The sequence below is a fragment of the Pan paniscus genome, chromosome 9 (genome assembly GCF_029289425.2).
Source record: "Pan paniscus chromosome 9, NHGRI_mPanPan1-v2.0_pri, whole genome shotgun sequence".
NCBI classification, from domain to species: Eukaryota; Metazoa; Chordata; class Mammalia; order Primates; family Hominidae; genus Pan; species Pan paniscus.
This window is the reverse complement of record NC_073258.2, coordinates 4,246,152-4,269,616: the sequence shown is the minus strand read 5'-3', so window position 1 is coordinate 4,269,616 and position 23,465 is coordinate 4,246,152. Positions and strand designations below refer to the sequence as shown.

Here is a 23,465-nt window from a genome sequence, read left to right as displayed (position 1 = left end):
CTCAAGCAGTCCTCTTGCCTCAGCCTAGCTCTGCCTCCCTAGCTGGGACCACAGACATACACCACCACACCCGGTTAATTTTCATATTGTTTTGTAGAGACACTTTGTTGCCCAGGCTGGTCCCGAACTCCTGAGCTCGAGGCTCCCCACTCAGCCTCCCAAAGTGCTGGGATTAAAGAGCCACCACACCTGGCCTTCATTTTTTTTGTCTCTCTCCCTTTGAAAATCTTTAGAGCTTGGTGTTGTCTCCACTATTTGGTGGCGTCAGAGTGACCGGGGCCTTCACTCATGAGAAGCTCAACCTGCAGCGACAGCAGGGCCGGCTGGGACCTGCAGGCAGGGAGCTGATCTGAGAGCCGTGAAGGGCCTCGCTGTGGACATGTGCTCCGGGGGGCACGGGACGCTTCGTGAGAGGGCGGTGACAATTGCTGGGTTCTGCCCCGATGGCCTCTGGTTTGAGGTGGGAGCGCCCAGGTGATTTGGGGTGTGAGTGAAAGATTTTGGGAGCTTGGTGGAGGGGGCGGAGGGGAGGATCAGAAGGAGGAAGCTCGTGGAAACCGTGCCTGGCCCAATGCCGTGCTGATTCTTGGCGGCCTGCTGGAGGGGCAGCCGCGGAGACTGGAGCCTGCCGGGACCCAGGCCTTCCTGATGGCTCGAGGAGGGGACAGGGAGTCAGGAGCAGCTTGGCAAGGAGGGGGAGCAATGGGAGATGACAGGGGGTGGTGAGGAGGTAGGGGTGACTGGGGCCAGGGGAGGGAGAGGCCCTGGGGCCAGGCTGTGCTTGTCGAGGGGGCGGAGGTGCTTGCAGGAGGGCAGAAGCAACAAGGGGATCGGGGGGTTTCCAGCGTGGTCACGGCCAGCCCCGCACAACGGGGAACACTGGCTGCCAGAGGACTCCAGTGTACATGGTGGCCCCAGCGTCTTGTAGGGACTGTTAGACAATCCTCATGCAGACCCCTGTCCCCGTCCTGAGGTCCCGTCACAGGTGTATGCCTCGCCCCAGCAGCACTGACACAGCTGCAAATAACTCCAGGTCCCTGACTTCATGGATTTTCCCTCCCAGAGGAAGAGACGGACAGTGAACAAATGAAAAAACAAGTCCGTGGTCATTCTGGAAAATAACCAGGAGAAGTCACAGAGATGGCTGGGGGACTCACGGAGGGCTTCATGGAGGAGGTGACCATGCTGGAACTGAAGGGTGTGAAGGAGATGGCCACAGGGAGAGTGGGGAGAAGCTTCCAGGCCTGGGGCAGAGGCAGGCTTGGTGGTCCTGGTGTGATATTCAGCAGCTGGGTGGTCCAGGGTGCCGAGCCAGGCCTTGCTGGGGCTGGGGGAGAGTCGGGCTGACTCTGGGGGGCACATAGGAGAGGAGTTTAGGGAGGCAGGAGGTGCCAGCTGGGTCCCTGCCTACCTGGTGGTCCAGTGAGGCAGGCACTCTCATCTCCATGTTCATTGTACATCTGGGTAAACCAAGGCTGGGAAGCCCACTGGGGTGGAGTGGGGGCTGAGCCACAGAGGCAGCTCTAACCCTGGGCTCCAGGGCTGTCTGGGGAGAGCCGGAGCCGGAGGAGTGGGGGTGGTGAGGCCCTGGCAAGCGCCGGACTCAGCTTTCCAAGGATGGCTGGAGCCAGGCACCGGCCTGCAAAGGTGGGTCTGGGCCCAGGCACAGCCGGTGCCAGGGGAACAAAAAGGACACAGGGCTGCACAGGTCAGGGGTGAGGTGCAGCTGGAGAGAGAGGGTGAAGCCCAGCCCTGATCCGGGGGCCCCTCGGTGGAGGCCCAAGGAACCCCTGAGGACCACACAGGGGGTCCAGCAGGTGGATATTCGGGGGGAACTCTGTGTCCCCCTCTGGGACCCCACTCCTGGCTTCCCCTTGATCGAGTGCGTGAGGGGGTGAAGGTCAGGGGGAAGCCCCCTCTGACTCCAGCCCTGCGGAGAGACTGAAGCCCCGTGACCTGCCTCATCCTAGCTCCACCCAGCGCCCAGCATGGCCAGGGCACTGGGCCTCCCTCCTGCAGTCCCTGAAGGGCAACTTTCCAGCCTTGGATCCCTGGCCCTAACCCTAACCCTAACACTAACCCTAACCCTAACCAAGGTGTCCCCGGGGGCCTGGCACCCAGCCCCGCCCTCGGCCCTCAGCCAGGGGCACACACGCAGTCCTCAGCCTCCTCCACCACCCCGAAGTCCCCCACACCCTCTGGGGCACCTTTCTGCCCACACCTGAGCCCTGTGAGGTCCTCTCTGTTAACTTGTGGTATTTTTCATGTCATCTGTTTTTGTTGTCACTTACGAATTGTATTGCTTTAACGTTTAAAGAAAAGTTTAGCTTTGGGGGAAGTCATTTCAAACCCACAGAGAAGTTTCAAGAATAAGAATTTGACAAGGTGCCTCTGTACCCCCCTCACCCAGGGCACATGTCCACTTTGCCATTCGACCCCTGCCTCTCCACCTCTCAGCCTCTCTGTTTCTCTGAGCCTCTGTCTCTCTCTGCCTCTGTCCGTGTCTCTCTGCCTCTGTGTCTTTGTCTCTCTGCTTCTCTGTCTCTGCCTCTGTCTGTGTCTCTCTGCCTCTGTGTCTTTGTCTCTCTGCTTCTCTGTCTCTGCCTCTGCCTCTCTGCCTCTGTGCCTCTGTGTCTGTCTTTATGTCTCTTGTCTCTCTGTCTCTGTCTCTCTCTCTGCCTCTGTCTCTGTCTCTCTGCCTCTCTGCCTCTGTGTCTCTGTGTCCCTCTGTCTCTTGCCCTCTCTCTGCCTCTTTGTCTCTCTGTCTTTGTGTTTCTCTCTGTCTATGTGTTTCTGTGTCTCTCCATCTCTCTGTCTTTCTGTCTCTGTGTGTCTCTCTGTCTCTGTCTCTGTGTCCCTCTGTCTGTCTCTGTCTCCATGTCTCTCTGTGTCTCTGTCTCTGTGTCTCTCTGTCTCTGTCTCTCTGCCTCTGTCTCTCTGTCTCTCTGTCTCCCTCCTTTCCTCCTAAAGATTTTAAGTTCTGTTTCCTTGGAATGCAGATGTTGTTTTGTGTAACTATGAACTTGAGCACGTTTACCGCGGACACTGCTTGTTATCTTGTCTGCCGGTCTGTGTCCTGATGGCCGCTCCCATCAGCGGGGGCACAGGGCAAGCCCTCTGCGTCACCACGGCCTCCTAGCAGAAAGGACATGTCAGGCTCTTCCTGCACGTTTCCTGCCCCACCCTGCAGTCAACCTCTCTTCCGAGGAGCCCTGGGTCCTTCAGGGGAGGACGGTTTTAGGGAGCAGAGCCTGGGGCCCGGTTTGCTCCTGGACACTGGGGTGTCTGCGTGTCAGTGGCTCAGCGGCAGAGCAGGAAACACCCGCGTGTGCAGAAGCACCCACGTCTGCCTCCCCCGAGGAACCCCTGCCTTCTGTCTCCAGCAGCCGCAACTTCCAGGGGTGCCCCGTGCACTTCCTCCCACCCCTCCCTCCTTGGCCCGCTGTGCCCAGTCTTCCCCAACCCCTTCTTGGCCACAGCCCAGCACGGGTTACCTGGGACTTCAGAGGCCATGTCCTCCCCGACCTCCAGAGCCACGCACAGGGCTGCCCACTACCCCTGCCCTGGGCCTGTCCCCCTCCTCTTCCGGGACTCCCCTGGGGCTCACGGTGCCTGCCCCGGCTGCCCTGGCTGTCCCTACCCTCCCCCTCGTCTCCTCTCGCCCTGGCCTTAGGCACCTCTGCCCATCGGCTCACCACCCAGGACACCCACATCCACATCTCCAGCCCAGCCCCTGCTCCAGCTGCCTGGGCCAGCTCTCCCCTCGGAATTTCCACAGGGCCCCCAAACCCAGCAGCCCCAAAGTGAGTACCTCACCTCCTCCCAAAGCCACTTTCTCACGGCTCCTGCCCTGGAGAACAGTCTCTGCCCACCCGTGCCCCCAGCAGGTGCCTGCCTTCCTCATGTCCCTCAGCCAACAAATCCTGGGGACCCGGCCCCTTCCACGTCTCCATTCCTCACCCCCCGACCCGGCGGTGACTTCCGCTGTGCTCCACCCTGCTGAGGTCTTTCTAGAATGCAGAGCTGGGGGACAGCCCCATGGGGCACTGGCTGCAGGCCTCACTTCCAGCAGGGACACCAGAATCACCCGAGAGGGACGGAGCCAGGCTCAGAGGGGCGCCGGTTTGATATTTGCTGGTTTGCTTTCCGCAGGCCTCTCACTTACTCCTTCATTTACTCATTCACTCATCTATTGGAAATTTAACAAACACCCGTGCATCTGCTATCCAGCCCAAGAATTAAAACATCCCCCAAACCTGCATCAGCGTAGGGGTCCTGTCTCCATTCTGCCCCTGCTCTGCCCCCACCCCACCCACCCCAGAGGGTCACTCTTTGGAATTTCGTGTTTGTGTTCAACATTTCCCTGCTTTGAAATAAAAAAGATAATTTTCCCACACAGTGTGTCTGCCCCGGCCGAGTTGAATCTTGTGGTTGGGAGCCAGGTGTGATGCTCCTGCCCCAACTCCTCTGCCACACCCCTCTGACGCCCTGTGGGATTGGGTCCGGCCCCCTTTCCCAGAGGGCACAGGCTCCGGAAAGCTGCCATGTCCCCTGCAAGGGGTCCATGGCCAGGCCCCACCGCCGCCTGTCCCTCGCTCTGCCTGTTGCCTGCCTGGCTCTGCATGGGACGTGCTCCAGCCTGCAGCACCCTCTGCCTCCACACTTGTCCTCCCTCAGGTCTCAGCTGAGGCTTGGGCTTGTGCAGCGTCCCCCTCACAGGCCAGGTCTTGGGCCTCACTTCTGTGCCTCACGGCCTCCTACACCCTGGGCCGTGCCTGGTCCCATCATTCTGGCATGGGGTGCCATGCACCTCTGCCACAGCTGCACCCACCAGGCAGTGCCCCCCTTGGCCCCAAGCTGCCCTGCTCCGTGCCTTCCCCTACAGAAGGCTAAAGGAGAAGGCCTGGGTGGGGGGTTCGGACTGGCGTGGGGCTCCAGCTACAGAAAAGGTCAGAGCTGAATGCCAGGGCTGTAGGGTGCCCGGGAAGCAGGGGACTGCACACAGCCAAGGCCGTCCCGGGAGCCCACTGACGTCAGTCCCTCAAGGCAGCCCGAGGCGGAACTGCTGCTGCACGTCCACCTCCGGCAGATCAATCGATGGGACCTCCCAGGGGCAAGGGCACAGCGCGGGCTGGCAGCCTCCCCAGCGCGGATCTGAGCACAGGGACCTTGGCGTGCCTGCTGTCAGCCTTCAAAGAGCAGGGCTGATAACGCGGCCTTGCTGTCACCGGCCTTGTCAGAACCTGTCAGCTGCCTTGTCCTTGGTGGCCAGATGGGGCTGGGTCTTGGGGCTGAGTGGAAACGAGACTTGGGAGCCACACTGGGGCCAGGTCAGGGCCAGGCCCAGCCCCTGCCTGATGGGCACAGGTCTCTTGGTCCCCTGGCATGGTGAGGAGTGACACAGCCTGCCTTTCAGGGTGGCAGTAAGGACCAGAGACCAGGCTGGCCAGCCCCCAGCACCATGCTGGTCCCCAGCCCGGAGACTGCCAATTTGGCCTGGTCATGGCCCACCGTGCAGGCTCGCCCCTCCACGCTCCCCATGCCCAGCCTCAGTGCTCAGGGCAGGGGGCAGATAGGAAAAGCAGGGAGGCCCCAGGGCTGGGGGTCTGCCCCAAAGTGATGTGGGAGGGGGATGAGCAGGAGGATCTGGGGGTGGGCACGCGTGGACAGCAGCCTGGGGTCTAATGTGGCCCTTGGCTTCCTGCCTCAGATGAGCTCCCTGAGGAGGGGCAGCTTGGGAGGCATAGGGGGCTGCCCCCAGCACTGCGGGGGCCACACGTGTGTCACATGTGTGGATCTCTCTGGAGCCCCGGGAGGGCCTTTGGATGGCTGTGCAAATGCGAGACCCACTTATCTCAGGAACTCCCACCCAGACCTGGCTCGGTCCTGCAGCCTCCATCCCCAGCCCTGCATGTTGGATGTGCCCAGGCCAAGCCCCAGGAACGCCTGGGGCACTATCAGGGCCCTCACCAAACAGCCCCGTGCAGCCTGGGGTGGATTCCCCTGTAGGGGCCTTCCCAGGCTCACCTCCTTGCTGGAAGCAGCTTCCCTCCCAACCTGAAATCCCAGGCCCCGTGTGGCCTCCTCCCAGGCTTTCCCCGCTGGCCACTGACCACACTGCAGGCCACCGATGCGGGGGCCCAGAGCATGGCCCAAGAGGCTGGGGAGAGCCAGACCAGACCAGCCATGGGGATTCAAATCCTTTATTGACGGTGGTGGTGAGGCCAGCCCTCCCTGGCAGGCTCTGGGTGCATCTCCCTAGTATGTTCTGCTGGGAGCCGGGCACCGGGGCAGGCGTAGGGGCAGCGAGTGGCCTAGGACTCAGACTCAAACATCTTCTTCCGGCCCTCCATGCCAGACTTCTCCTCGATGTTCTTCCTCCAGTCACCCACGTCTCGCAGGTCCCGCTCCTGTGGAGGAGAGGGCAGGAGAGAGCTCAGGCTCACCCATTTATGCACGCACCCTGGTCCACACCACCTTCAGCCTCAGTTTACCCTCTGCATTGGGCAGTGGAGTGTCCCCTGCATAGCACCCGGGAGGGGCAGTGGTACAGGGCCCCCGGCAGGGCAGGTGTGGGAGGTGCTCCCCAGGCAGAGCAGGTGTGGGAGGTGCTCCCCAGGCAGAGCAGGTGTGGGAGGTGCTCCCCCGGCAGGGTAGGTGTGGTGGTGCTCCCCAGGGACAGGGCAGGTGTGGGAGGTGCTCCCCCGGCAGGGTAGGTGTGGGAGGTGCTCCCCAGGCAGAGCAGGTGTGGGAGGTGCTCCCCCGGCAGGGTAGGTGTGGTGATGCTCCCCAGGGACAGGGCAGGTGTGGGAGGTGCTCCCCCGGCAGGGTAGGTGTGGTGGTGCTCCCCAGGGACAGGGCAGGTGTGGGAGGTGCTCCCCCGGCAGGGTAGGTGTGGTGGTGCTCCCCAGGGACAGGGCAGGTGTGGGTGTTGGGGACCCCGGCAGGGCAGGTGTGGTGGTGCTCCCCCCGTGGCACGCACCTTCTCTGTGTCCTCCTTCTTGACCTGCTTCAGGTTGGCCCTCAGGTCCATGCACACCTTGTGCTTTGAGCCCAGCAGGGCCTTGAGCATGGCGTCGGCCGACATGCGCACCCTCCGCAGTGGGGGCCGCTTGAACTTGCCCCGCAGATCAAATAGCTTCTGGTTCATGTCCTCCAGCTGTGGGCAGGGGAGCCGGGTGGGAGCCCGAGGTCCCGGTGGTCTCGGCCTCCCCGGCCCGCCCCGCCTGCCCGCTGGGCCACCGCCTACCCGCCTGCCGCCGGCCCGCCGCCACCACTCACCTCCTTGCTGGTCTTCTGCACCCTCACCTCCATGTCGTACTTCTCCTCTTCAGCCGCGTCGATCTTGGCGTGCAGCTGTTTGCAGAGCTCCTAGGGGTGGGTGTGGGGGCGGGCGGCCGTCCTGACACTTGGCAGCCACGGTCACCTGCCCCTGCCCTGACCACCCCACTGGCCCTCTTGACAAGTGGGGAAACTGAGTTAGCAGGCAGGCCTGCTGCTGGGGAGGCGAGGTGGCCGGGGAGGGGCTGGTACCTGCACTTCAGACATGGAGCCCGGGATATGCAGCGGCGGGCAGTGCTCCGACAGGTAGTTCTGCTTCTCCGCCTCACGTCGGCTCTTCTCCTTCTCCTGCTCTGTGGCCGCTATCTGCAGCATCACGCTCTGCGGTGGGGCAGACGGTGAGGGGCTGCAGCCAGCTCCCCTGCAGACCCACCTGGGCCACCCCCCCGGAAGACCACACCTACCTTCAGGTGCTGCCTGCGGGCCGTGATGGCCCTGTTCCGCTTCTGCAGGGCCAGGGACAGGGGGTTGAGTCAGGGCCTCCAGGCCTGGAGCACCCCCACCCCTTTCCACGCTCCCTGGCCAGGTCAGGGGCTCTGGCTCCGGGACCAGCAGAGCCTGGGGGCTCCTGAGGCCATGATGGGCAGGCTGGGCCTCCCTGGCCCCAGACCTTGCACTGGGACATGGTGCTGTGTGGTGTGTGACACTTTGCCAGGTGGCACAGGATGCTGGGAGGCCAGAGGCTGGGGGAGAGGAGTCCGGGCCACAGGGCCAGTTGGGGGCAGGTTGGCCGGTGAGGTGGGGGCGGGAAGTGCAGGAATCAGAAAGAAGAAGTGATTCTCCTGTGACCAGGCCACAGCCACACTTCCCCTGCCCCAGAAGGCTCGGGGCAGCCACTTCCTCTCTTTCAGCAGCGTCTTGGTGGGTGGATGGGGCACTTTTGCCAGCGGGGAGGGCTGGGCCATCTTCCCTGGGCCTTAGGGCCTTGAGGCTGTGACCTATGACCTATGCTGAGTTGGGGGGGCCCCCTCCTCGTCATGTTTTGAGCCCCCAGCAACTACTTACCTCCTCACTGTCCAGGGTGGGAGGACGCAGGCAGGACGGGGAGAGAAGACAGAGGTTAGGGCCATGGCTGGCGGGGTCGGAGTGTGTGATGGGGTGGACAGGGCAGGAGGTGGGCAGGGTCACTGTATGGGGGTACAGGGGTACCACTTACTCTCCCATCCTGAGGTCCTGAGCTTGGAGCCTGTGGGGAGAGGAAGACAGAGGTGTTGGCCAGGCCCTTGCCACCGTGATGCCTGTGCCCATCACGTAGGTGGTGAGGGGTTCAGGGCTCCTGATGACAGCCCCCTCCCGCCCACCCCCTACTCTCACCTCCTCCCCCTACTCTCACCTCCTTCAAGGACAATGTCTTGGAATTCCCCAGGGTGAGAAGTAAGAGGAGAAAGTGTTCCCAAAATGTCCCAGGCATAGCCTGAGGAGCTGCAGCTGTCCCCGAGGGAGGGTGGGATGGGCCAGCGCAGGTGGCCGCCTGAGTGACGCTGTTATTTTTAACCCTCTCTCTTTGGCTTTGGGCCTAAGTGCATGGAAGAAATCCCTCCTCAGTTTGGCCTGGGGGCTCAGGTTCTGGGGTTTCTTGACCCCTAAACTCTCCTTCCAGGGTCCCCAGAGGTGAAGCCTGGTGGTCAGGGACTGCCTAATACCTGCCTCTCGCTACAGCTGCCTCCCCAAAGCCTCTCCTTCTCACTGCCGGATCCGTGCAGGCCCCAAAGGGGGCTGCTGGCGGCATCCCCCAGGCCCCCAGACCCCCGCCCCAGGAAGTCCTCCCTCAAACTAGCTCGAGCCACGCCCTGTCCCCCGGCCTCGGCGGGCCGGGCTGGGCCTCACCTAGAATCTGGGCAGCAGGGCTGGGAGCGAGGTCAGGCCGGCAGTGGTGAGTTGGGCTGGTGGGCCCAGGGGGAGGGGTATAAATGGCCTCCCCCAGGCTGGGCCCCTGCTCAGAAAGGGCATAGAGTCCTCCTCAGACCAATGGGGGCGCGGAGAGCCACAGAGACCTCCCCACCTGTCCGGCCGCCTGGCCTGGCCGCGTGCTGCCGCCCAGTCCAAGAAGTCTTGGTGGGGGGTGCCGTGGCTGGGCTACTCTATTTAGGGCTCGGTGACGTGCTGGAGATGCCTCTGTCGTTCTCGTAAGGAGCCTGAGGACAGTGTGTCTGGCTTTGCCTGTGGCCTCAGCGGGGCACACAGCTCGGGTCAGCTGAGGGGTCGCTGCCAGTATCCACACCTCGCCTCAGCCCATCTCACCCGAGGTCAGCGTCCAGTCCACCAACCTGGCTGCTTGCTGGCGACAGCCACAGCCTCTCCCTGCGGGGCCAGCTCCCCGGCTCAGCCCCTGCAATGGGTTTCCCACTTCAGCCCAGGCCTGACCCCCTTCTGCAAGCCTGGCTTCTGGGGTGAGGCCTGGACCTCCAGATGTGGCCTTCTGGGCCCTGCCACAGCGGCCGAGGGCTGGGGGCTGCCCCCTCCCTGCGTGATGCTATCTTCCTGCCTGGGGAGCAGGACCGGGAGTGAGGGGCATGCCGCACGTGCCTCTGGGCCCCTCCCGCCTGCCCAGAACGCCCTGCTGCAGTCCCCTCGCCGGGCGACTTGGAACACATCCTTCAACCTAAGGAGAATGGCACCACCTGCATTGGGAGCCTCTCAGACCCGTGGGGGCTTGGGGCCCTCCTGGCTGCCCGGGCAGGCCTGGCATTGCCCTTTTCACCCAGGCCCGAGGCCATCGCCCCCCCAGCCCCCAGGCCCCCACCCTGCAGAGGCCCCCTGGACCGTGACTTGGCACCCTCTCGGAGTGGGGGCTCTTGGCCCCAGCCCTGCCGGCTTCGCAGCCCCGTGGGGAGGATCAGAGGAGACAGCAGCGTGGAGGCCCCAGCCGCTAAGGCAGCCCAGATGTGTGGGGACTGGGAGGGGCATCCGGCCAGGACTGAGCCCCTAAAGGCCCCAGCGGCTTCCGAAGGCATCTGCTGCCCCCTGCTGCTCATGCAGGGAAGGCCCTGCAGCACAGGTCTCTGAGGTGTTGGGGGGTCCTCCCTCCACGCTCACCAGCCCCCAAACACCATTGCCCACTCTGTCCCTACAGGGCTGGCTCTAGCCCGCCCCATCCCATGTGGTCCCGACTCTCTGGCCCCCACCTCCCCGGTCTTCCCAGGCGGCCCGGAGAGGGGAGATCTCTGCTCCCCGGGAGGTTCCCCACCCCTACCCGAGGGTCAAGCAGGGACCGGTCAGAGGCCTCAGGGCCTGGCTGAGTCTGGAGAGGAGCCCCTCCCCCGTCCTTGTCAGGGGACCCTGGTGAGTGGGCCCGGGCCCTATTTCTGCATCCCCTCCAGGCTCCAGCCGGACACACAGTGGCAGGAGAAGGCGTTTATTGCAGTGGTCCTGCAGGGCGGCCTGGGCAAGTGTCTGGGCTCAGCGGGGAAAGAGAGGCACGTGGTGCATTCAGGAGTGGGGCAAGGGCAGGCGCAGGCGAAGGCGGGGCTGCAGGGCCAGCATGCGGTCCACCTCCCTGGCTGGCCGCAGGGGGTGCCACTGGGCGACGGGCCGCCGGGCGTGGGCCAGCATGTCTGCCCAGTGCTGCAGGGGCTGCCCCGAGGCCCGGGCACCCAGGTGCACCTTGCCTACGGGCTCAGTTTGGAGCGGCAGGCCGCGGTCCCAGACGGCCAGCACCAGGTCCACATTCTGTGCAGAGACAGGCCAGAGGTTGGGGTTGGGGGAGAAAGACCACAGTCGTCGTGGTCCGGCACTGGGTCTCGCTCTGCCCCTGCCTCCCGGTGGCCCACCTGGACCTGGCTGAAGGGCACCAGGAAGGTGAAGGCCTCATTGAAGTAGGGGGCCGCCGTGCCCTTTTTGGTGGCTGTCTTTCTCTTCTTCCACTTCCTCTGGTTCAGCATGAGCTGGACCTTCACGTAGGGCTCTGGGAGGGCAAGGTTGCCGAAGGGGCATCCCAGGGCTCGGGGCTGAGCACGGGCCCCCCCTCTGCACAACAGCATGGGCAGGTGTGACCCTCACCTGCCAGTCCTGGACGCAGGCCTCGAGCCTCCAGCACCACCACGGTCAGCCGGCCTGAGCTGGGCACGTACCGGAGAGAGAAGCACAGCTCCCCGACCTGCTCGGGCTGTGGGCAGCAAGAGGGGCTTCAGCCCAGGAGGGCGATTCTGGCCGAGTTGGGGTTCAGGCCCCCGCAGCTGCTGCCCATCAGGCCTGTCTTTCCAATGGCCCATAGGGCAGGGCCCCTGCCAGCTCTGCCTTGGGCTGTGGCCTGGTGACCAGCACCTCACCTCAGTGGCAGCCGGCGGGCCCAGCGGGTACCAGTGCTCCAGAACATGCTGCAGATCCACGGTGCCCAGTGGCAGGCGGAGCTCACCCAGGGGCTCATGCCCCGAGAAGCGCTTGAAGTTGAAAAGCTGCACCTGCAGGGTGGCCCCTGGCAGTTCCGCCTGCGGGATCTGAGGCAGCGGCGTGAGCCAGGCCCTGCTGCCCTAGCTCAGGCCCACCCAGCTGCCCAGGCCCACCCAGCTGCCCAGGCCCACCCAGCCCAGGCCCATCCAGCCGTCCAGGCCCACCCAGCCGACCATCCCTGACTCACGTGGAAGCAGCAGGTCTCGTCAAACACAGGGCAGAGCGTGCCTCGGTGCACTTTTGTCTCATGTCTGTGTCCGGCCCGGGTGGAGACGCTGACCCGGGCATAGGGGTCCACGGTGCCCCCAGGCCTCAGGTCGGCTGCCTGCCTCAGGCCCACCCTGATCTGGGAGCCAGGGGTTGGGCTCAGCCAAGGGCCCCTGCCCTGTCAGCTCCCCACCACCCAGGGCACGGGGTCTGCCCTTCCCCCGTCACCCTTTCCGGAAACTCGCAGAACCGCTGGTCCTGCACAGCAGGGCTCTTCACCTCCTGGCTTCCAAAGTCGTACTCCAGGGAGAGCTGCAGGCGCCCCCATTGCTGAGCACCCCCCGGGCTGGACTCCAGGCCATCCACATCAGGTTGCACCTGGAGTGAGTTGGGACAAGGGGCAGGTGGTGCTGACATCATGCCCCATCAGAGCCCTGGGCTCCCGGGCAGCACTTGCATGACACGGGTCAAGACCCCGCGCCTCCAGGCCAGGCCACCTGACAGGCACAAATCATCGGCTTCGCTCTGTGAGACCGGCCAAACCCACCCCAAACGTGGCATCTGGGGTACCCCCTGCCTTCCTCAAGAACCCGCTGTGGCTCCCTCGGGCCCATGGGGCAGCCCCTGTTGCATGGCCTCCTTCTCACCTCTGTTCACCCACTTTCCCTGCCAGGAAGGTCCTCACTGACCCGCCTCTGTGGGGGTTAAACCATCCCTGGGGCTGAACTCGCCTCGCTGTCCTGGGCTCTGGAGCCTGGATTTCGAGCCCTCTCTGGACTGAGTGAGCAAGGAGCCGCTCCTCACCAGGTGGGTGGTGGTGGTGCCACGGGCACTGCCCAGACCCACGGCCTCCTTGTCCCTGGGCTTCTTCCTGTGGTGGCGGCGGCAGCAGCAGGCAGCACAGAGGAGGCAGGAGACGAGGAGGATGCCCGCGGCAAGGGCGCCGGCAATGAGAGCCCAGTGGGGCCCTGGGGTAGAGGCCAGGCTGAGCGCATCTGTGGACAGCTGCAGCCCCCACTTGGCTGGGTTATCCCCACACCCCTCTTGGGAATCCCACAACTCACAGGGGGTCCCGGCGACAAGGTCTGGAATAAGCCCAGGTATAGCTGTGGTGCCAGCTGGGGCCGGGGCACTGGGAGAGTCTGGTGGGTGCCCCATCTTTCTACGCTGCTGGTTTGGAAGAAGCGGCCCAGGAGGCTGGGTCAGCTGGGAGGGTGGCCCCTCCGGCCCCTGCCCGCTACTCCATCTGCCTGGCAGCAGCCAGCACTGGGTCTGCCTGGGCAAGGAGGCAGCACGGGGTGGCCAGGGGCGAGGGTTCTGTGCAGCAGGAAGCTGAAGGGAGGGAGGCTCTGGACCCTGGCCAAAGCTCCAGCTTAGCTGCCCAGGCCCAGCCTCCCAGCCACCTCCCAGCAGCCCCCAGCCCCAGCCAAGCAGGCAGGGCCTGGGCAGCCTAGTCCCTGCCTTCACCGGACCTCAGAGCACCCTTGCCCCCACTGTAGCATGCCTCCTCCACCAGGGAGCCCTGTCCCTCCCTGCTTCTCTCTCCTGGGCCCTGGACCCTGGGCCCTGCCTGGGGGTCCCATCTCATCCCTGGGGGTCTCATCTCTGCGGTCCCATCACTTCCTTGCCTCTACCCCAGGACGCACCACAGCTGGGGCCCACCATGGTTTGCCAGCCATACAGGTGGAGCATGTTCACTGCAGCCCCCAGGAACTTGGAAGCCCAGAGGGGTCTGCAGGGTCATGGCGGGAGGAGCAGGGCTGGCTGTCGGCGGAGCTCACTGAGCAGGCCTGGGCTAAAGGTGCATTCCTGGCAGGGGCTCAGGGCCGCAGCGCCTGAGGATGAAGGTGAGGTGGTGGCAGGTAGGGGCAGGGTGCAGCTGGGAGCGGCCAGAACATTCCACACACACTGACTCAGCCGCTGCCTGGACTCGTCCACCTGCCTGCCTGGCCACCCTTCGGCATGTGGGTGGGAAGGAGGGTGGGGCGGGCGCAGCTGCTGGCCCCTGTACCCGCCTGCCTAGGGCCTGGGGAGGGAGCACACCTGGCTGGGCTGGCTCCTGTCACCTACAGGCAGGGGAACCAGGGTGCTACATGGGGCCTACGGTGACCCCAGGCCCAGGGTGACTCCCCAGCTCAGCTCTTCCCTGACTCCACCCACTCCAGAGAGCAGCAGCCAGCCAGGAGACTCTGTTCCTCCACATCGGCGCCTCCTCTGCTTTGCCCACAAGAGCCTGGGACCCCTCTTGCCATGTCCAAGTCAGCCTGGCCTCAGGGGCCCAGCCCAGGCCATCCCTTCGGGAATAAGCAGCTGTTGAGACCAGATACCCTCACCTCTGCAGCCCCCCGGTCTGGGGCAGAGCAAGGAGACAGACAGAAAGGGACCCTGCCATGACTCCAGACACACACACACACACACACACGCACGCGCACACAGCATCACTGCCCCACTCCCTGGCAGGCTGGGAGAGGCAGCTGCACTCCCAGAACGGACCCAAACCCCCGGTGTTCAGAGGAGGGGGCTGCAGCTCAAGGAGGGGAGGGAGGGTCCAGGTTTCAGCCCCACACGCATGTTGTCCCTGTGAGGTCAGCAGGCCAGGTGTTTTACAGACGAGTGGACCGAGGCTGGGAGCTCTAGTTTTGTGGCTCTGGAGGCCGGCATGGCCTGGGAAGCCCAGCCTGTCCCCAGAACACAGGGGCCAGCACAATGGAGGGATTATAGGTACAAAAAGGAGATGCGGAGGTCAGGGCCAGCTTTCCAGGCTGCACCCTGTGCGCAGGGCCCCATGCTCAGAGGGGTCCCTGCTTGGTTTAATGCGTGCTGGGGCCATCTTGAAATTCTTAATTTTGGAACAAGACGCTGCACATTTTCATTCTGCACTGGGCCTCACAAATGACGGAGCTTGTCGTGTTCGGGGGACCCCTTGGGTGAGTCCCCTGCAGATGCAGTGTGGGTGTGCAGCGAAGCTCACGGGCCTCGGCAGCCCCTCAGCTCCTGGAGGACACTCCCAGGTGGGTCGGGCGTCCCACACGTGGCTGGCGGAGCGCCCCTACTGGTGGCTGATGGAATGGGCTGGGTCCACAGGGTCCCTGGAGCGAGACTGTGCCGGCCAGATTCAAACAGGCCACTGCCTCCTCCCTACGTGGAGTTTCAAGGCAACTTCTCTTTTTGAAATGTCAGAGCCTGTATACATGCTGAGATTAAAGTAGCTTCACTCCAGATTTTTATGGTTGAGATTCTGGATAAGTTGCCAATACAGAATCTCCATCTGTGAGTGCGGGCATGTGTGTGTGTGCGTGTGCGTGTGCGTGCGCCCCTCCCCTGTGCCCCCGCTTTGCTGGCGTCCCCCCTCCTTTACTCTAAGAACAGTCAGGGCCGGGCGGAGAGAGCTCCCCTGCAGTGATTTGCCGCGGCCGGCCAGCAGCACTCCTGGGCCAGCCTGGTGACCTTGTCCCCAGAGGAGCACAGGGGCCACCCAGAAGCTGCTCCGGAGAACCCCAGGACCCTGGGGGCGCTGACTGCCGATGCTGGGGGTCCCAAAGCCTGGGGAGGTGCGGGGTCCCTCCGGACCGCCGGGACCCCAGGGAGGTGCAGGTGCAGCGGGCGCATGGCCACCAGGTGGCGCCGTCCGCCCCTCGGGACCCGGCCTCCCTCATGGCTCCTGGGGACAGTGCCCTGGAGACCCTTGGGCGCTGGGGGCTCTCGGGTCTCCCCTCCCAGATCTGGGAATCCCCCGCCCTCCCTGCCTGAGCCTCCCGGGGCTGCTCTCCCCGTTGTCTAGCTTTGGCTGTCTGTCTCCTGTAGCCCTGCTGGGAAAACCTTCTCTGGGAGTTCACGCCATGTTTTCCCGGGAAAGGGAGACGGTCCTTCCTCCCTGGCTCCCCCCTGGCCACCGCTCCAGGAGGCTCCTTAAGGCTCTGGAAACCGGCTCCTCTCTCCCCACGAAGGCGGCTGCTCTGCTCCTGCAGCTGCCAAGCTGCTTAGAAGGCCCCTCCGCATCCCCATCCGACTCACCCTCCAAGGCCAGTGTGAGCCCACCTCTTCCAGGGAACCCTCCCTGGTCACCCCAGGACCCCCAGACCTGCCATGACGTTTTGTGCTGAATTCCACCACGTTAGGGCCCCCAGCCCCCACCAGGCAGAACGGGGGTGAGCCCCCTCCTTTAGACTTCATGTTAGCCCAAGGCGGGCACCATTTCAGGCTTGCTAATGCTTCCCTCCATGGTGAGTCTACACGGAATGGTTTCTGCTTCCGTGGGAACACCTTTCCGTGAGCCCTTCCTCTGGAAAAGCAACGTTTCCCCGAGTGCTGGGGCTGGCAGCCCCCCCAGGTGTAAATGCTCTCACCTGACGCCCACCACTTCCTGTGGCCGGCCAGCCACCAGGCCTTCCTCTCAGACACCCAAAGGCGGGTCCAGCTCTCGGACAGCACTGCCTCTGGTGACGGGGAACTCTCTCCTGGGGTAGGAGGGGGTGCGGGGGGCAGGGCTGCAGGAGCCCCACCTTGTGGCCGGAACTGCTGGCCCGTGAGAGCTGGGCAACTCCCTTCGGGAGGAAGGTCTCCCCGAGTCGCAGAGGCTGAGCATCTGGGCTCCAGCCTATTTCCAAGGGTCCCTTGGGGCTGGGGGCACCCTGAGCCCTACCTAGCTTTGCAGGAGGGGGCGATGGGCCCGTCAGGCTGGCCTTGGTGAGAGGCAGCAGGGGGTGGCCTGGCTGAACCTGGTTTGAGCAGGTTCTGCGCGACGGGGAGGGGTCCTGAGGTGCAGGGCCGCCTGGCTCGGAAGAGGGCATCCTCAGGTGCTGTGGGCTGCGGGGAAGCAAGTGTGAGGAAGGTAGGGGCCGGGCGGGGGCTGCCCTGGGCAGTGTGGGGCAGGGGACTCAGAGAGCCAGGTGGGCCGGCTTGGCTCTGCCGCTGCCTCTGCTTCCAGCCCCAGGCACCTTCGGGCCATTCCCCTCTGTGCCTTTGTCTCCTGCTGGGCTGACCCAATCCCTTGAGTTCTTGGTTTCCTAATGAGTGATCCTCTTATCAGCTGGCCCCTGGGCGAGTGGCTGGAAGTCCTTACTCTGGTCTAACCTCAGTGCCTCTTGCTTCAGTTGGACCCCCGAGCAGAGCCTATAGCCTAAGCTCCCCTCCCTCTGCTCTGCCAGTTAGTCTGGTCACTCTAGTCAAATCCGTGACTTGGGCCTACCGTGGAGCAGCCATCCCAGGTCAGGGCGTTCCCTCAGAGCCCTTATCTGCTGGTGGTTAATGCTTAACGGGAAAACCTGTCCCAGCGGGGCCGGCCCCGCGGGGCTGGTCAGGCAGCAAGTGTGGAGGACATAGCCCAGGCTCCGAGGATGCTTTCGGGCCACAGCAGGAGGACGTGTGGGCATGCATGTGCACGTCTGGGCCCGTCCGGTCACACGCGGCCCTGGGCGTGTGGGGACGTGTACGTCCTTCTGGTGTTTGCACAGGGCATGGGTCTGTCTCCTAGTCTGACTCAGTCTGGGATGAGAAGGGCCAGAGGCTGCCCTAGTGGGGCTTTTAGGCAAGCAAGGGGAGACATGCAGGGGGTGGCTCGACGCTGGCCCCAGGGTACAGCTGAGCTACGTGCCCCGCGCGCGGTTCTCTGCAGCCAGCTGTGTAGGGGCTTTGTACCTTCCCCAGTATATGGGCGCCTTCACAGCCAGACGGGCGTCTGAGGTTCCAGGGCAGGAAGGAGAAAACCAAACAGAGCTGGAGCCCAAGGCCAGCCCCGAGGCCCCGAGACGGTGGCTTGGCAGCCAGCAGCCTCCTGGAGACCCTGGTGGGGCTCCTGGATGGGGACGCTTCCTCTGAGGTCGCCTGGGGAATGCTTGAGGTTGGACTGCAAGGCAAGCGCTGGCTCTGGGGAGCCAGGAGTCACTGGCACACAAAGAGAAGTGTGCTGGGTGAGCGCGTTTGCCCCACCCACTCTGACCCCAGCTGCTGAGCCCTGCAGGGCTGAGGCACCCTCATCAGCTAGGGCCCGGGATGGCCGGGGATGGGGGAGCTCAGCTTGCCGCAGTTCTCTGTGGTTTGGGATGCCCTATGCCCATTCTCTGTGTCTTAGCTTGTGTGTGCCACACTCACCTTTCATGCATACTGTCTGTGCCTCTTCATCCCGGGAGGCTGTACCCCATCAACCAGGCATCTGGGGAGGCTGCACCCCATGACCTGAGCCTCTGGGGAGGCTGCACCCCATCACCGAGCCTCTGGGAGGAGGCTGCACCCCATGACCTGAGCCTCTGGGGAGGCTGCACCCCATGACCTGAGCCTCCGGGGAGGCTGTACCCCATGACCTGAGCCTCCAGAGAGGCTGCACCCCATCATCGAGCCTCCGGGGAGGCTGCACCCCATCACCGAGCCTCTGGGAGGCTCTGCTCCGTCTTGGGCATGGGGGTCTGCACCCTCTGAACATGGCTGGTGCTGATTCCATGGGCTCAGTTCCTATCCTCTGAGAATCTGCATCTGGATTTTGGTGATGAAAACCCCATGTCTTGAAGTGTCTGGGTGGCCACCCCAGTCACCTGGAAGTCTGGGGGCATGTAACCCACTCCTCAAATGGCTGGTACTGCGGCCACCATGTCAGAGGACGGGGGTTCTCCCTGTCCTCCCCGCATTGACCTCATCTCCCAAGGGCCTTGGGGACCTCATGGCAGGGGCCTGATCCCCCACAACTTTTGTGTGGACCCCATTTACCTTGTTTAGGGGGGTCTGTGTTCATGGGGAACCCTGGCGTCAGCATCTTTACACCCCACGCCTGAGAGTGCCTGGGGGACACAACTTGGGGGCCTGAGTGCCTGTGCAGCCCCCTCCCTCATGCCCAGGGCCAGGTGACCTGCCCCTCCTTGGTCTCCTGTTGTCACCAGGGTGCCAGGACAGCGTGCCCCCCACCTGTTGAACCCTCCGAATCCCCCATGACACATGGTACTTAAGCCTGGGTGTCAGCCCAGGGCCAGGAGCCTGGTGCCTCATTCCTGTGGTTTTGGACGTCCTGTACTCCAGGCATCTCACTGCTGGGTGCACCTCCTCTGCCCTCGTGTCTGCCCCGTCTGAGAGCTGCTCATTCCCATGGCTCTGTAATGTGCCTCTGAGGAGCTGAGCCTCCACCTCAATTCACTGACATCTAGACACGTGTACCCCATTATTCTAAAGACCTAGAGCCCTGTACTCCATTGGTGTCAGTGTGTGGGTTCCTGTCCCCATCAGCCTGAGCATCTGGGTCTCTGGACCCCATTACTGTCAGCGTGTGGGCTCCTGCACTCATCAGCCTGAGCATCTGGGTCTCTGGACCCCGTTGCTTGGAGGCTTGGGCAAGTTTCTGTCCATCCGCCCTCTTGACAGTTCTGGAGCCGGAGCGCTAATCACTCGAATACCTGGATGACAGAGAAACGGGCCCTGATACTCCACTTGTCTGAGTATCTGGGCAGCGTGGACCCCAGGACTCTGAATGTCGTGGTGCCCTATATGTCAGAAGTGGGGTTATCTTACCCTGCGAGCTCCGGCTGTCTCCTTCCACCCGAGGGGCTGGTAACCCATTCTGCAGCTCTCTCAGCGCAGGTGCAGTGGGTGCTCCTCGCCCACATTTCTGAGTGGTGTGTGTCTGGAATCCTCTGAGAGTGTGGGTGATATTGCACACATCTGCAAAGGTGCCCCCAGTCCCCTGAGGACAGAAAGCATAGCCCTTATTCACCCACGTGTCTGGACACACACCCTCCCTCCTGGTCCCACTGCAGGGGGCCCTCTTATTGTGAAGGTTCAGGTCCTGCAGACCCAGTCGCTCAGACAGTTTGGCTCCAGTACCTCCTTACCTGAGTGTCCGGCAGCTGACTGGGTGTCCTACCCCCTCCTCCGACCATCTGAGTAGTGAGGACTTCAACCATCACCCTGACGGGCACTCTGCCCTGGGTTTTCGGGTCTCGGGACGCTCCACCCCAACCCTCTGTGCGACGGCTTACCTCGCCCCCTGCAGCGTCGGGAGCTGTGCACCCACATTCCGAGCCCTCGAGCCCCCCTCTTCTCTAGCTGCTTGAGGGCTTTGATGCCTTGTACCCTGTCCGTCAGGGTCTTCGGCAGCCTAGCCCCCGCTGCCTGCCTCGAACGCAGATGCATATCCCAGGTCGAGGGCCCCGGTGCCAGTTCCAAGTTCCCCTGTGTCTTTGGACGCCTGCTGCCCTTTCATCAGCGGCTGTCTCGGCCGTGGGAGCTACATTCATCCCTGTCCAGACACCCCTGTGCCCTATTCACGAATTCTCAGCTTTATCACCTAAGCCTCCAGGGGTTTGTGCTCCTTCCTCAGAGGCCTGAAGCCCTCACGATCCCAGAAGCATCTGAGAGACATGAACCCCACTGACCCTAAAATTGGGTGCCTTGTCCCTCCACAACCCTGCACAGCCGGCGACATGCCCTTTGCCTGTGACTGTAGATGCCCATCTGGAATCAGAGTGCCATCGCTCATACACCCCTCCTGAGCACCTGGACCACGTGTCCCCATGAGTCTGAGTATTGGGGTGCTCTGCTCCCCATTCATCAGGGGTTCTTAGCAGTGTGTGCCGTCAGCCACCTGTGCCCCGCACCTCACACAGGCCGAGTCCCAGGTTGAGGGCCCCCAGTGCCAGTTCCAGGTCCTGCTGCATCTTTGGACACCATTCACCGGTGTCTCGGCCTGTGTGAGCCCATTCACCCTTGTCTCGGGGCCTGGGTTCACGCGCAGCTCCGGGCAGTCTGCACCCCATCCGCCCACGTCTCAGAGACAGTCTGTGCATTGTTGCCCTGTTCCAAGAACAGCTGCCGTGCAGCCAGCAGGCACATTCCAGGGTTTGGCCAAAAGCCAACGCAAACCCTCATACTGCTGGCACTAGCAGGACCGAGTGGGGGCAGACGCAGGGACTGACCGAGGTGGGGCACGAGGGGAGAATGGGGACCCACAGTTTGGAGCCGTGTGCTCAAAGCCTTTCCTGTACACACAGGGGCCTGGAGAGCAGGGGGTGTCGGGGTGTGGGAGCCCAGTCCCCGACGGAGGCATGTCCTGGACCAGCTGCCAGAGGGACCAGCGAGTGCACAGGCTGGAGGAATGTTCCAGGGCCCTCCACCGCATTGCCATTTCCTGCCCAGGCTGCCTTGGCCACCCACCCACTGGCTGCCCGGGCTGGGACACATGGCGGCCTGGCTGTCAGATGTGTCAGCATCGCCTTGGGACAGGGTCCCAGGCCAGAGGAGTGGGGGACAGAGGCAGGCGGTAGGGGTGTGACACCTCTGGGGGCTGCAGACCCCTGCCCCTGCTCCAAACCTGGCTGGGACGCTGGGTGCTGTGAGGCTGTGGCCCAGGGAGGGAGCCCATTGAAGCCTGCGCCCCCACCCACTCTGGCTCTCTTGCGGGAAGGCCCTTCGCTCAGCCTCCCAAGTTTCCTGGCCGTGCACTCCCTGGAGGTCAGAAAATGACGCGGTGTGCATGCAATGTCTCCTGTCCTGGGGATTCCTGGGGTCACCCTGGAGCTGCCCCAGCTTTCCAAGCCCTGTGTGAGTGCGAGCTGGGTCCTACCCACCAGGGCCCCCGTGGGAGAGATGAGCGGGCAGGCTATGGGATATGCAGGGGCCGTCCGGGCTCTCTGGGAGGTGGATGGGGGGCTGTTCAGGTTTTCTGGGGAAGAAGAGGAGGCCCGATTCAGGCTCTGTGGCGGGCAGGGTGGTTTGTATCCCTGGATAGGAGGGCACTGGGTCCCACCCTGTGGGGTCCCCACACTTAGGACCCGGAAGTCGCAGTTGACCCCCAGGCTGGGGAGCCCCGGGGCCCCCACCTGTCCTGGTGCTGCATCCCCCCTGCCCCGCCCCCTTCCACTTGCTCAGGATTCCAGCCTCGTTCCCACGGCTGCTGGCCCCACACTCTCCAGGCACCCCCAGCTCAGGGGCAGACCAGAGGTTTGGCTTTCGGAGCCCCCCAGGGTTCCTGGTAGGATGAGCCAGGAGCTCCCTTCAAGCAGGTGGGGGACTTGCAGGTGCAACGGGGGCTTTTCCACACCTTGACCAGGCTGGACCAAAGCCCCGCAGCACCGCCTCCGCCATGCACGCACCTGCCGTGAGCAAACGCCCTGCGTGCAGGCCCCACTGCGGGCAGATGTCACTGCGTGCAGACGTCACTGCGGGCAGGCCCACTGCGTGCAGGCCCCACTGTGTGCAGGCCTCACTGCGTGTAGGTGTCACTGCGTGCAGACGTCACCGTGTGCAGGCCCCACTGTGTGCAGGCCCCACTGTGTGCAGGCTCCACTGTGTGCAGGCCCCACTGCGTGCAGGCGTCACTGCGTGCAAGCGTCACTGTGTGCAGGCCCCACTGTGTGCAAGTGTCACTGTGTGCAGGCCCCACTGCTTGCAGGCCCCATTGTGTGCGAGCGTCACTGCGTGCAGACCTGGGGCAAGGGTTGTGTGACACAGCAGTCCAAGTAAGTGGCTGCTGGGCTCAGAGAATAAGGAAGGAGCCAGGGTCACCCACGGCCCCCAGCCCCACCCTGGCTACAGAGTCCTCCCTGCAGTTCCAGAGGGCCCCTCCAGCCAGAGGGTTTCGGGCCTGGAGCACCTGGCATCCTGAGGGCCGCACTTCTCCCACTGCCCTCGAGCAGGCTTGGTGCATCTGTGATGCGGGTCAGGGCTCCTCATTGCCCAAGCCCTGACTGGGGCCCCCCAACTGCCTGGCCGGTGGGCTAGGGGTTGAGTCCCAGCTCCCCTGAGTTGGGTCCAGGGTGGCTCAGGATCCAACCCAAGGTGCCCTCAGGGCCTTTCTCAGCCTCCCCCATGGGCATCCCCAAGGGTGGCTGCTGGCCAGGGATGACTGACTGGCCCCAAACAGGGCACCTCTGCCATGGGGGTCCCAGCAGGAAAGCCTGGGCTGCACGGGGCAGAGGTTGCTGGCAGAGCCGGATCATTTGGGCTCCAAGCTCCCCCTGCTGTCTGCTGGCCGCTCCTGGAGGTGGCCTGACCTCCGCCTCCCGCCCGACCCCTGCTCCCTCCCTGCCCTACGGGCCAGACTCCGCCTGCTGCCTCCCAGCCCAGCCTGCCGGCCTGGCAGGCGTTCGGGCGCCCCCTTCCGTACACAGGCCTCTCGCAGGCCTCTCCAGTGCAGGCCTGGACCCTCCTCCTCTCAGGGGCGCCGTCCTGGGACCCCTGACTGTTCAGAGCCTTCCTCCTGGGGTCCCTCTCCACAGGGGTCCTTTTTCTAGATAAAAGTCTCTGTCCTGGGAGCCTGGTCTGCACAGAAGCCTCTGAACTGGGGTTTCTTCGGAACAGCTCTCTGCCCTGGGACCCTCCGTCCCCAAAAGAGCTCAGAGCAGGGCAGTTCGTGACCCCAGGAGATCCAGATCATCCTGGAAGGGGCTTTAGCTTCCTGATCTCAGATGTTCCCCTCGCCCCCAACCCAGAGGGTCACCTTAAGTCCTTGACATTGAGGCATCAGAAGCCACCACTGAAGTCATCTGAGTGGCTGGGAGAGAAGGAGAAAAAGACCCAGCGAAGCCCGAAGGCCACCCAGCATGTCGGGG

General features: G+C 63.7%; 2 protein-coding genes across 2 annotated transcripts; both read right to left on the bottom strand.

The window, feature by feature from the left end:
- Window positions 1-6,187: 6,187 nt before the first annotated feature.
- TNNI2 (troponin I2, fast skeletal type) lies at window positions 6,188-7,825 on the bottom strand. The gene is made up of 5 exons (XM_003816078.6): window positions 7,746-7,825; window positions 7,534-7,662; window positions 7,282-7,371; window positions 6,983-7,159; window positions 6,188-6,410 (listed from the first exon to the last, which is right to left on the bottom strand). The coding sequence occupies exons 2-5, from the start codon at window positions 7,654-7,656 to the stop codon at window positions 6,315-6,317; spliced, it is 486 nt and encodes a 161-aa protein (XP_003816126.2). The 5' UTR covers window positions 7,657-7,662; window positions 7,746-7,825; the 3' UTR covers window positions 6,188-6,314.
- Window positions 7,826-10,770: 2,945 nt separating this feature from the next.
- Window positions 10,771-13,107, bottom strand: SYT8 (synaptotagmin 8). The gene is made up of 8 exons (XM_055093839.2): window positions 13,002-13,107; window positions 12,742-12,905; window positions 12,217-12,315; window positions 11,918-12,076; window positions 11,610-11,777; window positions 11,341-11,446; window positions 11,112-11,245; window positions 10,771-11,010 (listed from the first exon to the last, which is right to left on the bottom strand). The coding sequence occupies exons 1-8, from the start codon at window positions 13,093-13,095 to the stop codon at window positions 10,771-10,773; spliced, it is 1,164 nt and encodes a 387-aa protein (XP_054949814.2). The 5' UTR covers window positions 13,096-13,107.
- Window positions 13,108-23,465: the final 10,358 nt, after the last annotated feature.